Source organism: Austrofundulus limnaeus, unplaced genomic scaffold (assembly GCF_001266775.1).
Source record: "Austrofundulus limnaeus strain Quisiro unplaced genomic scaffold, Austrofundulus_limnaeus-1.0 Scaffold381, whole genome shotgun sequence".
Lineage (NCBI taxonomy): Eukaryota > Metazoa > Chordata > Actinopteri > Cyprinodontiformes > Rivulidae > Austrofundulus > Austrofundulus limnaeus.
Genome location: NW_013952783.1, coordinates 115764 through 133197, shown reverse-complemented (window position 1 = coordinate 133197; position 17434 = coordinate 115764). Strand labels below are relative to the sequence as shown.

The 17434-nt window shown below is 40.0% G+C and overlaps 2 protein-coding genes across 2 annotated transcripts in view; one reads left to right on the top strand and one right to left on the bottom strand.

Annotated features, from left to right (window-relative positions):
* Positions 1-17434, bottom strand: part of cd276 (CD276 molecule) — a gene marked incomplete in the record, with an annotated part of 90912 nt that overhangs the window by 66998 nt on the left and 6480 nt on the right. Inside the window, 2 exon segments of the mRNA XM_014023625.1 lie at positions 1690-1779; positions 6021-6208. Coding sequence (XP_013879079.1) covers positions 1690-1735 — 46 coding nt within the window.
* Positions 6511-12108, top strand: LOC106528454 (ubiquitin-like protein 7). The gene is made up of 11 exons (XM_014023624.1): positions 6511-6598; positions 6884-7063; positions 7217-7336; positions 7438-7523; positions 9933-10017; positions 10103-10160; positions 10255-10388; positions 10465-10514; positions 11346-11522; positions 11652-11765; positions 11897-12108. Exons 2-11 carry the CDS (start codon positions 6889-6891, stop codon positions 12035-12037), a joined length of 1140 nt encoding a protein of 379 aa, XP_013879078.1. The 5' UTR covers positions 6511-6598; positions 6884-6888; the 3' UTR covers positions 12038-12108.

The following is a 17434-nucleotide window of genomic DNA, read 5'->3' as shown; positions in this document are numbered from 1 at the left end:
TTCCATGCCTTTTTACACCTCCCTTTCTTCATGTGTTCAATACTTTTTCCCTGTGCCATTCTTGGGTTGTTACCAACATCTGGTGAAAATTTCATGTCATTAGCACCTCTAGTAATATATTTACTGAGAAAAATGGTGACGTGTTCAATACTTATTTTACCTACTGTATCTAAGCAACTTATAATTGGCTATCTAGACAATTACTCTTGGATTTACTGTTTAAATGAACCAAAATAAGATGTGCTGTCGATCACAGGCCATTGGATTCCAGATGAATGACTCAATCTGTCTTATATAGAAAGGCACCTGAAGTTCCTTTGAATTTTTGCCACATTAAGTTATATTTAATTAAAACACTCCCCAATGCAGATGTTTTTGTATCATTATGCTGTGTACCAGGGGAAGTCTATAGTATCAAACCAGACTCCCACTAATTCACTTAGTGCTCCAGTTAGCAGAGAGAAAGTGAATCATTGTGTGAGCTACAATAGCCCATTACCTGTGAGTTAAAGAGCTCCATCAGTCCACGCCGCCTCCTTCCCATCTTCCCCCGTGGTGAGGGGAGCGAGTTAGGCAGAGGATGCCAGACAGCAAGTAATGAGCAGGCCGCAAGCCCATTTGTGCTGCGAGAGAATAGGTCCCTAATGAACCACTGAAGACACTTAGGTCCACTGAGTCAGGACTGATATGTGCAACTGATGGCCAACAGGAAGATGAGCCAGCTCAACCAGAGAAAAAAAAAACAGTTTTTTTTTAAATTACAGTATTTAGAAATGTAAAAATTAAAGTTGTTTTGGGCTTTGTGTGTTGGCAAAAGCATGCCAATGTTTTCATATCACGCTTTTAAACTTTAAGAGCTATTTTTTCTTCTTCCACCCCAGGCCATAGCTACARCAACATTTGCATTAGCATTATGTGTCAGCTGCACACTAGGGAGAAAAAAAAAGCTGGTGTTAAAAAATATGCGTTTTTCGTCCCTGTGTTGACACGCTCAGTTTCCTTTTTTATTTACACTGTCATGAGATGCTATCAAACCAGCCCACAGGCTATTTGTTTCCTTTTTATGATGACACCAGTTCTTTTCAGAGCCTGCTTCCACCGAAGTAAAACTTTGGAGTGTGTGAGCTATGAATTCTCAGTTGCAACATCAACCAGTGCCACAACCACTTCTCCGAGTTATAAATATGAGAGGATGGTGTCCTCACTGCGCTCCCTGAGTCACGGCAGAAAAACTGCGCTTCCAGCGATTTTCCATCGGGGGCCTCGTTCAGGCCTCCCTGCAGCACCTCTTTGGAAAAGGTCAAAGCTGTTGTGTTTTGCGAGCTGAATTATAAAGAATGGAGATTTTTTAAAGACATCCCTGTGTCATTCAACACTTTGAGAAGACAAAACTCAAAGGAATTCCTGTGAAAAATGGCCCATCGCAGGACACGTGAAAATAAAAAATAAATAAATAAACCTCTCTGTAGACTTATGTGGATAGAGCTTAAACAGTGAAGTTTATGACTCCTCAACTACAGGCACATTATATCTGGGAGTAGCCTAATTTGAACTGATGTTTAGCCCAATGAAGCCTTTGAAGTGAGCAGACTACAAGGCTCTGCGGGGTAGAATGTCTAACAAGCAGAATTATTTCCCATTGCGGTGACTCAGATCTAATGGTAGACCACTTGCAGAGGCGACACCCACCCATTGCTTGGACGGCCAGCATTGCAGGCAGCAGGAGGGCCAGCATGGCGCTTCAAGGTTGATTCAAGCAGCAGATCTTCATACACAGCACTGTGGGGCAAAAAAACCACATCACATCTGAGAGGAATGAACATTATAAGTATACAAGGATAAAATCATGACAAGATGTGTTGACTAGAGGGTAATTAACTCGGTGGAGCATTTTATTTGTTACTTTGGAAACGTTTGAGGAACTGAGATGAGTCTATGTTGAACAGCAACACGTAGACATATTTGAAGGTTTCTCTGAAGGTGAAGTCTTTTCTTTGACTTGCTCAGGGTTCTCTTTCATCAGAAGCTGATATTGGCAATATTGGCCAAGAAATTAATCACAATTAATTGTATCATATAGCCGACAACGAATATGATTATGATTAATAGATGATAATTGCGCTCGCATATTTTGGACTCTAAATCAGTTATAAATCATCAGTCAAACTAACTTCTTAGCTGTGAACTGAAACCCAACTTTTCCACAATGTGGAGTGGCAGCACATCTTTAATCACACCATATGCCACAGACTCACAATGCGTACTTGATAGTGAGAGTGTGTCACACACAAAAATATGTCATCGTGTGGCACTAAATGCAGTAATTGCAAAATGGCAAATAATAATTATTGACAGTCTTTCTGATGATTAATTGTACACAATAGGATTTTTTCCCAAAACTATTTCTAACTTCAAATAAATCTGATGTTTATGAGATATTGGCTACACTGTCACTATTTGTCTAACTAAAAACTTAAATTTGTATTTTGGATGACAGTGAAGCCAGGATCATGAAGTCATCATGATTATTCTATCCAGTTAGTCTAACAACCCTTTACTGATGAATAGCATCACTTTGTATTAGGGCTGTGAAATTAATTGAGTTAACTCTGATTAATTTTAGTGCTGCATGGGCATAAATTAAAATTTTTAATCACGATTAAAATTTACAATCATTTTATGGACTTGGAGGAATCCATACCAGACACAGTTTGGCAAAAAAAATTCAAAATATATATTCATCCTCAATATGTGTGAAACATGTTATAGTTCAATTCAAGGTAGTACATCGTCTACACTGGTCTAAGGACAGATTGTGTAAATTCAAAAAGGACTTGGATTCGACGTGTGATCGTTGTAAACAATCTCCTGCCACACTTCTGCACACATTCTGGTCCTGTCCTAAGCTACATGGATACTGGCAAGACATCTTTGATACCTTTTCAGGACTATTTGGACGAACTGTTCATCYWTCACCATTCATCTCTCTCTTTGGGGTGGCTCCAGCAGAAGCTTCCCTCAGTGAACATCAGAGGACGGTGTTAGCTTTCTGCTCTCTACTGGCTAGAAGACTTATTCTTCTTCGATGGAAGGATCCACATCCTCCAGTATATGGTCATTGGTTAAGAGAAATTATGTCTTACATTCATTTAGAGAAGATTAGATATACTGTTAAGGGATCTGTAAACAAATATTTTGACATTTGGCAGCCATTTATATCTTATGTAGAAAAAATTTCRGCAGATAATTTTGTGTAAAGGTTAAATATTGTTTCATTATACACAAACCTGTTCATTGTATCACTTGTATGAATACAAGATCGATTTTTGTTGTTTCAGTGGATCCAATATAGGAGGGGAGGGATGGGAGGGATTTTGGGTGTGTGTGTTTTGTTTTGTGTTTTTGTGAGTCTGTTCTTTTTTGTGGTTTGTTAAAAAAAATTATAAAAAAAGACCTTGATCAAAACAAAATTACAATCACTTTACTGTGGCTGAATATGTAGGTTTGTTTATTGCAATGCACTCAGTGCATGCCAGGTCATGTTTGTAAATGAGAAGTGGTTCTCAAACAGTTTACCTGGATAAATAAAGGTTAAATAAATAAAACAAATAAAACCATTATGTACAGTTTTTTTTCTTTTTGTCTTCTTATGGCTTATTTTATTTTATTTATTTATGTTTTGCTGATAACTGTGACCTTAGTATCTATCTTTCATCCCTCATGTAGTACTCATTTGGAATGAAAATCCTTGAATTCTTGATTTAACCATTATTCTGCACAGAATTCAAATATGTTTGGAGCACTTTTTAGGTCCTGTTTTGTATTCAAAAAACATGTCTAAGCATCAATTTTGTTTTCTAAATAAAAACATTAAAAACTAAGTAATAACTCAAGTAATTTATTTTATCAATATACAATAGAAATGTATATTGAATTTAAGATTAATCACAATTAATTCACAGCTACTTCAGGATTAATCGAATTAAAAATATTAATCATTTGACAGCCCTACTTTGTATGCAAAAATAATTAAAATTACATGAAAACTTCTTCAGTTGAGATTTCAGAGACTTTATCACATTGACACTGAACAAAAGAACCTTTATAAATGTAAACTACATTTTCAAAATGTAGTCAAGGTCATGTGTAATTTAAGTGTAAAATTAAAAAGTCAGTGCTTGAATTCAAACACCCGAAATTCCTCAAAGCAACTAAGCAAGTAAAACTAAATGTACACACCACATGGCACAAGTTCAGCAGATCAGCTGCTGTGATTTGGAGCCATGAACTTTCAGCTCTGTGGCGCCACCTCATGGCCAAATCTGAACCTTTTTTTTTTTATCTGTCCTTTTATGGCTTCAGCAGAGAGGATGTGGGCAGGAGTTTGGATTCAACACAGCTCTGCTCACCACTAGTCTAAAAGACTTGTTTAAAGAGGGGGAAAAAAGTCAAGAAATCCCCTAAATATCTAACCTCTGCAGAAATAAAGACACATATATGTTATTCACTGACGGTGCAGGGATGGAAAAGCAGGAATAAATATTCAGTGAGAAAAAAAAAAAACAGATGGATACCTCAACTATTCTCTCCCTGGATATATTTTTGAGGATAGTGCGAGGTGAAATGTGCCAACAGTATAAAACCGCAGTCTGACTCAGGCTGCTGAGACACCAGGAAGCAGTCAGAGGGGTTTCCACTGAATGACTCAAAACGTTTACAGACCCTGTGTCAGCATGCAAGGTTTTTTTTTATCCCTCAGTTCAGTGTCAGAGATTAAAACAACCTGACCAACTACAAATAAAAAGAAGCCGTGAAGTTAAAACAATGTGTTAGGTAGGTAGGCCCTATTTACATTTCAGAATTATCCCTGCCATTTAAAAGCCCTTTATTATAAAGAAAAGGTCCCTGAAAGAGAATGTGATGGTCTGGATTTATTTTAGAGAATAGCTGTCAGTGTATATGAGTCATTTTGTTTCATCATGACATAGACCGCAAAAGAATAGACAAAAGACTTTTGATGTTGCACTTTGTTAAATTTAAAAATAGCTCTATGTTTAACTCCTTTGTTGTTCAGAGAAATCTCAGAAATTGTGCCTTTCCAACAGGTTTTTTTTTCCCACCACCTATAATAAAGTTTAATTTAAGAGCTCAAATATCTCATTAGCATTGGGTTTTGTTCTTCACAACCACCGGCCCATTGAGGATAGGAGCATCTCCAACCCACCCAGAGAGCCCCTTACATTCACACAGCAGCAGTAACCAAACTTTAATGACTCCTTTTTAAGAATGACTGGGTTCATTTTAGTCAGGTCATTTAATATATTGCTTAATTAAATCATACATTAGCTCACCAAACTGAGAGGATGAGCTCCGTAAACTTCCAAGGAAGTTTTATGCCTGAGGAGCAGCATAAAAGTTTTACTTTTATTAAAAACCTCTGAAAGTTTAGTTAGCAGTTTTATTAACCTAATCATCAGCGTAGCTCTCCAATGAGCTAAATGTAGCATATTGAATGATTCACTTCGCAGTGTAATTAACCCAGGTGTTWCTAATTAGCTTCATTAAAGCCCTGTACCGTTAAGACAGTGGGCAGCCACGGCTTCTACCTTCTGTCAGTATTAGCTGAGTGTGAMATTTAGCGTTTTTCAATTGAGCTGCTTATGATGCAGAAAAAGCACAACTTTTATAATGAAGCAGCTTCAGAGCAAATGTTTGAGTGAAATGAGGGCGCAGTTTGCTTCAGTCATAACGTTAGCTTAGCTCCATCTCATGAAATGTGCACGGTGAAGGTTAACGGGGCCTGAGTTTTTATTCAAAGTGAGGAAACTAAACTAAAATGTGTCTCTAGAGCCAGAGAACTGACTTATAAGGAGAATTTAGCACTTTTTTGAGTTTTCACTCCTCCGCAGCTGTTGCTGTTTTCTCAGATAACCGATAGTTTTCCGTCGTCTTCATAAACGAGTTTATTCTTGCAGCTTTTTTTTTTCTTATTTCAACATTAAATGAAAGTTAAAACTCACCGATAAAACGGCTGTGGTGACTCTTCTGTTGTGTCCAGACGGTGTTGTTTATTTTCTACAGCGGATCATTCCTGTCGCAATAAAAGTCTCAGTGAAAACCCGCACACTTTGATTGTAACTGATGCTAAACCTAGAAGGAACACTCTTGATCTGTTTTGGTTTTTTTCGTTGATTCTGGGTCGCTTCTCCTCAAAGAAACCACTCCTTGTTGCTTTGTCCAGTTCTGATGTCATACGGAGCCGAACTCAGGACCGACCCCCACACTGCTTAACTGTTTAGTGGACACAGAGTGGGGGGCTTCTAAACCACTCAAACAAACGAGCTGCAAACATTTATTCAAAATGGATTATTATTAGTAATAATAACAACAAGAAGAATCTGTAAATCTGAGAATAAATCTGAGAATAAAGTCGTAATGTTACGAGATTAAAGTCGTCATATGAAAAAAGATAGAAAAATGTTGAAATCCTCAAGAAGTCAGCGGTAACTGAAAAATCCGTCGCGAAAACAAAGCACTTAAACGCAACGTAGACCATGTGACCAAAAGCAGGAAGTGAGTTGACAGTCAACAATAAAAGGTGAGCGTGCGTTCTTTTTTGCTATTCGTCCTCCGCTATATTGACTTTAATCTATAATATTAGTTTTATATGCTACTTAGGAATAATTAAAGAATCCTAATCATTTACAGCACGTGAAATATTCTGATGTCTTTAGCAAATGTGACGCATCGTCGTATCGTATAACGTCTGGTTCTTGGTGCACTGATATATTACGTTGTTAGCAGCTACCGTCCAACATGGACCCAAATCTAGCCTATAACTTTTAACGAGTCTGATTAAAACTGATCTTTCTCTGTCACACAGTCGGGATGACCTCCTCAGACTGGCACCTTTCTCTGAAGCTGGTGGATCAGCCCAAGTCCACCTTCCACTTCCCAGAGATGATGCCAGGAGATGTCCCCCCTGGAGGATACAGAGTGGCCACACTGAAGCAGCTTGTAGCAGCTCAGCTCCCAGATTCTGTCCCAGATCCTGAACTAATAGGTGTGTCAACAATAGAAAATAAACCGTGAAGGAGATGTTTTGTGTTTGTGTGTGTAGCTCTGGTATGAATGAATGAATGATCACATTGTATTTTATCACAGTAAAGAATGTACACGCATRTTATCCCTTAAAAGTGTCCTGTGTTTTCATCAGAGTTGGTTCACTGTGGTCGGAAACTAAAGGATGATTTGACGYTGGACGCCTGCGGGGTTCAGCCAGGATCCACTTTACATATTCTTAAAAAGACATGGCCAGAGCCAGAGAACAGTCCAGGTCTGTGGGAGTTCTTGMATTTCACTTAAATACAGAAAAATGATTCAGCTGTGTGTTACAAGCCTAATTCTGAGAGCGTGTTTGTGTGTTTTCCTGTTTAGAGCCTGTAAACAGAGCAACTGCAGCGAGGGAGTTCAGGGTTTTTCATGCTGCTCTTCATTCTCTCAACTCTGCCTACAGAGACTCGGTGAGTGAACTGAACCCATACTTTTTGTGTTTATCGCAGTATTATTTTTTATCACAAGCCAACCAGTGTTCCTGATCAGTTCGTTTGTATCTGCTCTGTACTCTGAGTTTCATGTTGGCAATGATCTGCAGGTACTGCACACACATTTGGAGTTTACTTGTGTGCATTTTAAGAGCCAAAGAAAAGTCACTGCAAGACAAATGAACGTATGTCCAGGAGAAGATTCTTTGTACTCCTAAGCTCCTCCTCCAGATAGTGAACACATGAAGTGTGTAACAAACAGCTACGCTTGGGTTCATCTGCATTTAATCAAGACGCGTGATTAAAAATACCTGGTATCCTTTACTGTCTATTTCTGGCACAAGTGTATTTTGCACATGGTGAGCAGCAGCTGTTTGTTCTTGGCTTCAGATGCGGTGGAGGAGAGTTTATGTCCTGTTGCTTTAGCGGCAGATCAGACACAAGAGCAGCTGCTCTCATCTTAAGCCTCAGGTTGGTGAGAGAGAATAGATGAATACAAACGTAAACAACTGAGCAAGACCAGATCAGATGAGACAAAAGGAAGTGAAGAAGGTCAGCATACATGTGGGATTAATGTTGAAACTTCATTCAACCGTAAAAACTGAGAGATTTCTTTTTTTTTACAGAGTTGGCATATTTAAATCCAGCAGCACAGCTGCTAAATTAGGAACAGTGATATTAATGTCAAGTCTGAGTCTGCAGCTTACTGGGTTTGTTTATAGCATTAATTAGAGTAGACTCCTTCATCAAACTTTGTTATTGTGAAGTTTTGTCTGATTTTGTGTTTTCAGAATTGCTCAGGAGTAAATAAAGTTTTGTTAGGCCATGTAATTCTGCCCAGGCTTTCAGTCCCGGTCTCATGGAAATACTCTGGAATATCAGCGAGGACTTGGAAATTTCAGACTTTGTTAGGTTTCTGATGTCAGCAAACAGTTTTACTAATAAAATTACCTTTCTTTGTACTAAAAAAAATAACATGCAGACCACTCAGATATTGATTTTTTTCTGTATAGATTCTGTTCTGCAGTTTTTGTTTGTTTTTACTAATTCTAAACRGTTTTAAGTCTTGTCTCTCGTTCAAAATAAGATAATTTTACTCATTTTTTTAAATAATTGGGCTTACCTTTACAGTACAATTATTGAATGTCCAACATCTGGGGGAAAAGTCATATTTCAGCCATAAACATCTACATTTGCAGCTAACAGATTTAATAACACAGTATCTCAAACCCAATAACTTTCAGTAGGGGTGTAAGAAAATATCGATACACTGAAATATCGCGATATTTCATTTCCCACTACTGTATCAATATTCTAAAGCCCTGTATCGATGTTTTTATTATGGTTTAAAATATCGACTTTCCTGCCAGCCGTTCATTTTTATGTTGTAGTTCAGCCTCTGACCACTAGTTGGCAGCAGTGAGCCAGACATTTGGCTCCTCTAGAGGCTAGTGTTGGTCTGCCAATGGAGTAAGAAAATTTTACTTGGTAAGATTCTTGAAATACGAAAAAATTGAGTCAAATTAAGTATTTCAAGAATCTTACTAAGTAAAATTTTCTTACTCCATTGGCAGACATTTTTGACTGAATTTGAGTCAAATTTTCAGGCTAACAAGACAAATAATCTCACACATTCTGAAAACAAGATTATTCTTCTTACACAATCAGTTCTTGTTTAGTAAATCAGTCTCCAAACAAGATCAAAAAGACTTTTTAGCTGGATATAAGATTTTAAAACTTGGTTTGGTGGACATTTTTTGCAGTGAAAGATTTTCAAGGATGCCCACAAAAAACATCATGCTGATTAAAAATAATTTACTTCTATTTTAATCATTAAATATCATGAGAATAATAGTTATTTTTAGGTTAATTATTGGTCCCCTTGTAAATGCACTTTTTAACATTATGACATAATGATTTATTGTAATTTATTTTGTGGACCCCCAAGCTCTAGCTTATGAACTCCTGGGAGACCTGGGACCCCAGTTTGAGARCCTCTGCTTTAAAGAATGCTGAGGAATGAGCAGAACTAAACAACAAAATTGCACATTAATGAAAGAGGCATTTATTTTTTTAAAAATATATCTTTGTTTCAGCAGTGCAGTGTAAGAAGATTATTCTCCTTGGCTTGGAGATGGTTTTTGGGTTTCTCTCCTCCTGTCACACCTGTGTTCACAGATGTTTCCTTCTTGTTTATCAACCTTGCTGCTTTTCAGAGCTGTGTGTGAACAGGAGCCCAGACAGCCAAGCTCATCTTTAATAGGAGCACGTTCAGCTTAGAAAGCTGGCTACATTTCCATCACAGAACCAGTGATTAAAAGAAATTGTTTTATTTAGTGAAATCTAACTCACCTGCTGCTCAYTAGCATTTCCTCTATTTTCTTCTAGGTTTATAAAATGCTGACGAACAAAGAGTCCCTGGATCAGATCATAGTAGCTACACCTGGGCTCAGGTCAGACCCAATAGCTTTAGGTAAGACGTCCTGCATTCCCCTTTATAGCACTCAGTGTCATTGCATGTGCAAGTTTAAACATTTCCATGTGAAAATGATCTATAGGAGTGCTTCAAGATAAAGACCTGTTTGTGCAGTTCACAGACCCCAACATGCTCGACGTGTGAGTACATTTTGTTTCTGTTGCTCTTATGATAAATCATATGCAAAAACGGTGAAAAAAAAAAGATATTTACTGTTGTTATCTGCCTAAAAAGATTAATCGGTTCCCACCCGGCTCTGGTCAATGCCATCATCTTGGTGCTGCACTCGGTGGCAGGCAGCATGCCCGCTCAGTCCAGTGCCAGCTCTTCTCGCAACGTGTCTGCCAGCTCCTACAGCGACATGCCAGGTAGGACCTAAAACAGGCAGAAATATATATAAATAACATCATTCAAAACTTTTTTATGGTTTTTGTTTTTTGGCAGGAGGCTTCATGTTTGAAGGCCTGTCAGACGACGAAGAAGAGTTTCAGTCTGTAAGTCTCAGCATCAAGCATCGTTCACTGAAAAGCTCCCTGTTTATCTGGTGCACCCAGTGTTGCCAACTCCTGAGCAAGAAAAGTCCCTATTGGCTGTCCTAAAAGTCGCTAGATGACGTCATCACTTAATTTGCATATTTGGATGTTTGCCAATAATTGTGATCTGAGCTATAGGAGAGATGATGAAGAGAAAAAACGTGAATAAAAACAATAAATATGTTTAGAACTGCAATTAAACTTAAAGAAATAAAATTAATTTTATGACTTCAATGTTCAATGCTTAGATCTACATAAATTGGATTTGTGGGAATCTTAAATTTAATATGCAGACAGTTCGATGTCACGAGACACAGGGAGGAAGAGGTGAAGTGACTGATCTGTGAGTCAAACACAGCTGGGTCCAGAGGTTTAGGTTAGAGAGAGAGTACCAGAGAAAAACATTACAATAAATATTACATCCYGCTTTGTAAACCACAGAGAAGCAGTGGCAGCTTTGCGCATGCGTGATTCATTTGCAGCAGTCTCTCCTCTCAGCTGACTTCAGCCGAGGCTGGGGGTAGGGTTGGGGGTGCTGCAGGCTTCAGTGAGTGGACAGCTTTAGGAATGGGGAGGGGCTCACCTCCTCGCTCGCTGCTTGCGGAGGAACAGAGGAGGAAATGAAAAAAGTGCTTGGAAAATGCTGTCGCCAAAGCTCCTATAAGTCTCTAAAAACACCGGGTCTAGATTTGTCGGACAAATCTAGTGACTTTTTGGGGAAAAATGTCGCTAGATCTAGTGACAAAGTGGCTAAGTTGGCAACACTGGGTGCACCTCGAACGTGTTTAACAGGGCAGCCCGGCGGGTCCTTCTAACCGAGGCGGGCTCTCGGCAGGAGTCCGGCCCGTGTCTCTGGGCCACAGCGGCGCAACAGGCCCTCGACCTATAACGCAAAGCGAGCTAGCAACGGCGCTGGCCCTCGCTAGCACACCCGACAGCAGTGCCGTTACTCCGACAACGTCGAGTCAGGTGAGGTAGATCTGAAACTGAAACCTGAAGAGTTCATTGAAGGAAATGCACTCAATCTAAGCATTCTCTTTTGCTGCAACGTTGAACCAATCACCGCTTTTCATTTTTGTGTTGTTTTCTTTGATGAAGGTGGACCCCTCCAGTGGCACAGCCCCCATGCCAGCTGGAACACCGGTCAGTAATGATCTCTTCAGCCAGGCTCTACAGCAAGCCCTGCAGGCCACCAACATGTCCGCTCTCCAGGTGAGCTAACCGACTGAAACCCACAGTGTGTGTTCAGTGCCCGGCGGGGATAGTCATATGCAGAACGGTAAGCAGGTGGTGTTTGGACAAAAAGATTATCCCCCCTTTTTATGACTTTTTGTGTTTGCCAGGGCCGTTGGCAGTCTCAGCTGCAGCAGCTCAGAGACATGGGGATCCAGGATGAAGAGCTGATGCTGAGGGCGCTGCAGGCCACAGATGGTGACATCCAGGCTGCCCTCGAGCTCATATTTGCTGGAGGCCCAGGTCTGTAGGACCAAAGCCCACCATGAAGGAGGGAGACGGAGAAACAAAAATAAATAAATAAATAAAACAGTGTGTCCAATCCGCTGCTTTCTTCTTCTACTGTAAAACATCCAACTAAAACTGTTTCAGCCGAGCGCCACAGCTCATAKTTTTATTACTGTCACAACATATAAWGACATTCATGTCTCCAACATCAGCTGCTTTGTTACAGACGTCCCAGTCGTTTGGTTTGGAATTGAGCAAAATCAGGTTTATGAATGGCTGTAGTAAAAGATAATCCCAAAACTTGATTATTGCAGGTTTCAATTGTAACCTTTAAATATACAGTTAGGTCCATTTATATTTGAACACTGACACAAATTTTGTCTTTTTACCTGTTTACTGAAACATGTTCAAGTTATAGTTATATAATGTACATGGACATAAAGTCCAGACATTCAGCTTTCATTTGAGGGTACCCACATTAAAATTGGATGAAGGGTTTAGGACTTCAGCTCCTTAACATGTGCCGCTCTGTTTTTAAAGGGATCCATGATTAGTTGTAACATTAGACTTCATCTGATTAAACATTTAACTGTAAAATAAAGACTGTAAAAATACTGTAGGATGTTTAATTTAGTCATTTTTAGACTAAAAGTTTAAAAATATATTACACGGACGGAGCCATTTTATTTACACGCAAAGCATTCTGGGTAAATGATGACGTGGATAGGTCCTCGGTGTGAGGCTGCTAGCGAGCTATATTCACCCTGAAGGTTAATCTTGGACAATATCTGATGATCGACTCTTTTAAATGAAACCAGAGAGGAGAAGGTAGAAATGACTCAGCCTGAAACTGAAAATATGGATGGAGCTCAAAATTAAAGCTTAAATTATCAGTTTTTTTAACTGTTTTTTTTTTCCTCCCCCTTCCTTCTAATCTCTTATCTACAGGATGAGTTAAAAATCACAGAACACACTTTCATTTAGAAACAAAAAAATGAAACAATGACATCTGAAAATCCCAGCAAGGGTGAGGGGGGCTATCTTTGAAAAAACTGAACCTTTTACCCAATTTGGCAGCTTTTGAGATGGCAGCCATGTTTTGAACATAGCGCCCCCTCCCCCCCTTACTTGTTGGGGTGTTCACATTTGTTTCTGAAATAAGGGTGTCCTGCGTCTTTTGACTCACCCTGTCTTTGATTGTGTCCAGGACTGGGCTGGACTTCTGAAYCCAAAACACCTCCAACATAAAAAGTCTGTTTTGTTTGACCTTTTTGTTAATGTTTTTTTATAAAACACGTAAGAACCAAAATTCAGGTTAACCCGTGTAGTTCCCAAATTTGTCCACTAGATGGCAATGTAGTTATTTAAAAAGAGAAATGACAATTTTTTTTACCCTCCACATGACACTTAAAGGATGTAGATTATGTATGTATGTATGTATGTATGTATGTATGTATGTATGTATGTATGTATGTATGTATGTATGTATGTATGTATGTCAGACTCTGCTATTGATCTGCCCTCTGATGAAAATTTGATAAGTGTTTTTTAATAGTAGTGCTGTGCGTTAATATTCTGAGGGCCCAATGATTAGACAGCCTGTGATGGAAAAAGAAGGAAGTCACACAGATTTCCTGACAGCTTTATTACCATCCAGTGAGATGTAGCTCTGCTCATCAGAACATTGTACCCATTAGTTCCAGTTTTTTTTTTGTTTTGTTTTTTTTAACAAACCCAGCCTTATTACAGACAGATACATTTGCTTAGTCTCCTTGTCTCCCATCAGGGCATTTTAGGGGAGGACATATTGCTGGTGCCCCCACTCCCCACCACCACCACCCTCCCATCTACAGTAATTGCCCTGCTTAGTTTTATTGCAGCATCTGTGAATGTGACAGCCCAATCAGCGGATTGGCCTTTCATGAACGCAGCACCCAAACAGCGCTTTGTGTCCGTCTGTCCTTGTTACCATTTTATAGTGAGCACCTGCGAGCAATTTCCACCTCCCAACTGCCTCCAAGGGGGTTTTAAAAAATAAAGCATTGCCACTGTGCTGATAGAAATTGGATCAGTGGTTTAGCAAGAACAGTGGTGAATAAAAGTGCCCACTGGCTTTCAAGCAAATTAAAGAAGAAGAAGAGACATTTACGGTTGTTGTTCACAGAGAGAAAGCYTTTGTAAAACTGAGGCAAATGTGGATTTCTGATCATTCCACTGCTGAGCTCGAGGAAAGCAGATGCACTGATAAAACACGCTACAATCAGCCTGTTGTGTGGCAGATTTGCTTTTGCTGCTGATTCCCCAGTCTGTAAACAATTTGCTGTGGCAAATCACATTGTGAAGTTGTAGAGATGCTTAAGTACTGTGCAAAAAAAAAAGTCCCAGTAAAGAGGCTTTTACACTCTTTTGTTTTCATCTGTGAAAGTACTTTGATTACATGTAATCTAATACATATGCAAAACACTGTGGTTTGTGCCACTCAACGTGTGCTACTGCTGATACGAAAAGCATTTATTGAGCACATTCCTTTAAATTTGGAACAATGGAGACGCTTTTTTGCAGGGAAGTAGGCTAAAACACAATTTATCAGAGCTGCAGAGGTGTTTGAGAAAAACCTTTTTTAACATTCACGTTTTACATATAGATGTGGCTAAAAAATAGCTAGATGTTGGAAACATAAAACAGTTGGTAAGAATTATATGTAGTTTGTCAAAAATTGCTTAACTTTAGTTTAGTAGATGATGAGACTGTTTTATAGCCTGTTTGATTCAAACAGTGGCTCAAAGTAAAATTAAAACTTTTTTTCTTTTCCAAAACATGACTTTCACTCATCTTAGACCCTTCTTTAAATTAAATTCATTTCAGTGTTGTATAAAGTACCTGAAAGTGATACTTGAGTAAAAGTACAAGTCTATTATCATAAAAATACTTTGGTAAAATTTAGTCTTCTCTAAAAATATTATTTGAGTAAAAGTCTTAAAGCATCTCATATTTTTTATACTTAAGGATCAAAAGTAAATTTCTGACACAAAATCTACTTAAGTATTAAAAGTAAGAGATAAGACATAAGATAAAACTTTATTGATCCCACAGTGGGGAAATTTGCACATTACTGCAGCTTAATACAGGAGAGGCTGAGAAGAATAATGAAAGATAAATAAAAGATAAAAAACAACTCCACAATACACACATGTGATATATAGTAATGTACCAGTGCACATATACACATACACATAAACACGTGCGTATTTAAATACATATATACACCGTAAATTTCAGTACAAAATGGATGTATATGAACGTGCATATTAGTGATGGCAGTGYRGGTGAATTGTCCAAGTGACTGATAACATCATGATGTGTTATACAGTCTAACTGCAGTTGGAATGAATGACCTACGGAAGCGCTCCATCCTGCAGCGACGATGTTTCATGCTACATTCGCACCAAACGCGTTGCGCGCCTCCAAAAATCTCAAAGCGCACGCATCCTGCTGCCGGTGTCCGCAGAGGACAGACACATTCAGACGAGGAGGAGCTCGGATTTCATTTCCGTTTTTGGCAAAATGGCGGATACCGAAATGACAGTAGGGAATATTCATCCTCGTAGATGGTACGATTTCGGCGTTGTTCTTGGGCCTTCAGGGTGAATAACATCTGCCTCTCGAACTCTGTCGGTTCTGATRACGAGTCCGTCTGGCCTGACCTTGGTCGTTCCCGGTGTGGCCCTAGAAAGAACAAAAGACAGTAGAACATTTACTGTATCAGTACAAGTTAGTCCACAAAATGATGTTGATGCAGTAATACTTAGAAAAATCTCTTCACAAAATCAACAACATAGTAACACGGTAACTTAACAGAATAGTATGTATGAAATAAGTCTGTATGAACACTGTAATTTCGATGGGTAATAATTGCTAAGTACAAGTTGTCCAGAATACTTCTATGTATAAACATGTATATGTGTACGTTTCTGTATATAAACAGAATATATATATATATACATATATATATATATATTAGGGGTGCAAGGAGACAGGAAATTCACGGTTCGGTTCAAAGACAAGCGACCTGAGAGCGTGATTCGCAACGCTGCAATCGCTATTGCGTCCCGTGTGTCGGGTTTCACCCTGGCTGCGGTGACAGCCGTTAATCGCTGTAGTTTGTCGCTCCCCGTGTGTCGAGCCCTAAACGCACTGCTCTGATGCCGCCAGACGCGCTGCTCGGATGCTAAATGCCCCTAGATGCGCGTCCACCATTGACTTTGCATGTAAACCAGATGCTCCTGATGCTCAAAACGTGTTTGGTGTGAATGTATCTTAAGTCTCTGACTGAAGGAGATGCTCAGCTCCCCCACGGTTTCATGCAGAGGGTGGTGGGGGTTGTCCATGATGGCTGTCAGCTTTGCTTACATCCTCCTCTCATCCACCACAACCACAGGCTCCAGAGGACATCCCAGCACAGAGCTTGACCTCCGTACCAATTTGTCCATCCTGTTCCTGTCCCTTTCGGTACATCCAGCCCCCCAGCAGACCACTMCATAGARKATGGCAGATGCTACCACCGTGTCGTAGAATGTTTTTAACAGAGTCCTGCAGACACCGAAGGACCTCACTCTCCTCAGTAGGTGGAGTCGGCTCTGGCCCTTCTTATACAGGACATCTGTGTTTGTAGTCCAGTCCASCTTGTTGTTGAGGTGAACACCCAGGTACTTGTAAGAGTCCACTGTCTCAAYRTCTTTTCCCTGGATGTTCACCGGTGCTGTGGGGGGTGACTTCCTCCTGAGGTCTATGACCATCTCCTTGGTCTTGCTGGCATTGATTTGGAGAGCGTTGGTCTCACACCAGCCAACAAAGTCACTGATGACCCCCCTGTATTCCTCATCATTCCCGTCTGATACGCATCCAGTGATGACCGTATCATCCGAGGACTTCTGAAGGTGGCAGTGGTCYGAGTTGTACYTGAAGTCTGACGTGTACAGACTGAACAGAAAGGGTGAGAGGACCRTGCCCTGTGTGCTCCCGTCCTGCAGACTACCACATCAGACACACAGTCGTGGAGCCTCACATACTGTGGTCTGTTGGTGAGGTAGTCGATGGTCCATGCTGTCAGCTGCCTGACCACTCCGGCTCCCTCCAGCTTCCCTCWCAGCAGTGCAGGCTGGAYAGTGTTGAAAGCACTGGAGAAGTCAAAGAACATGACTCTCACAGTGTTTCCTGCTTGCTCTAGGTGAGAGAGAGATCTGTGCTGCAGGTAGATGGCAATGTCCTCCACCCCGATGCCGGGCTGGTAGGCAAGCTGCAGGGTGTCTAGTGCTGGGCTCACCACAGGACGAAGATGGAGCAGGATGAGACTCCATGGTCTTCATCAAGTGAGAAGTCAGAGCCACAGGTCTGTAGTGGTTGGGCTCCCTGGTGTGTGT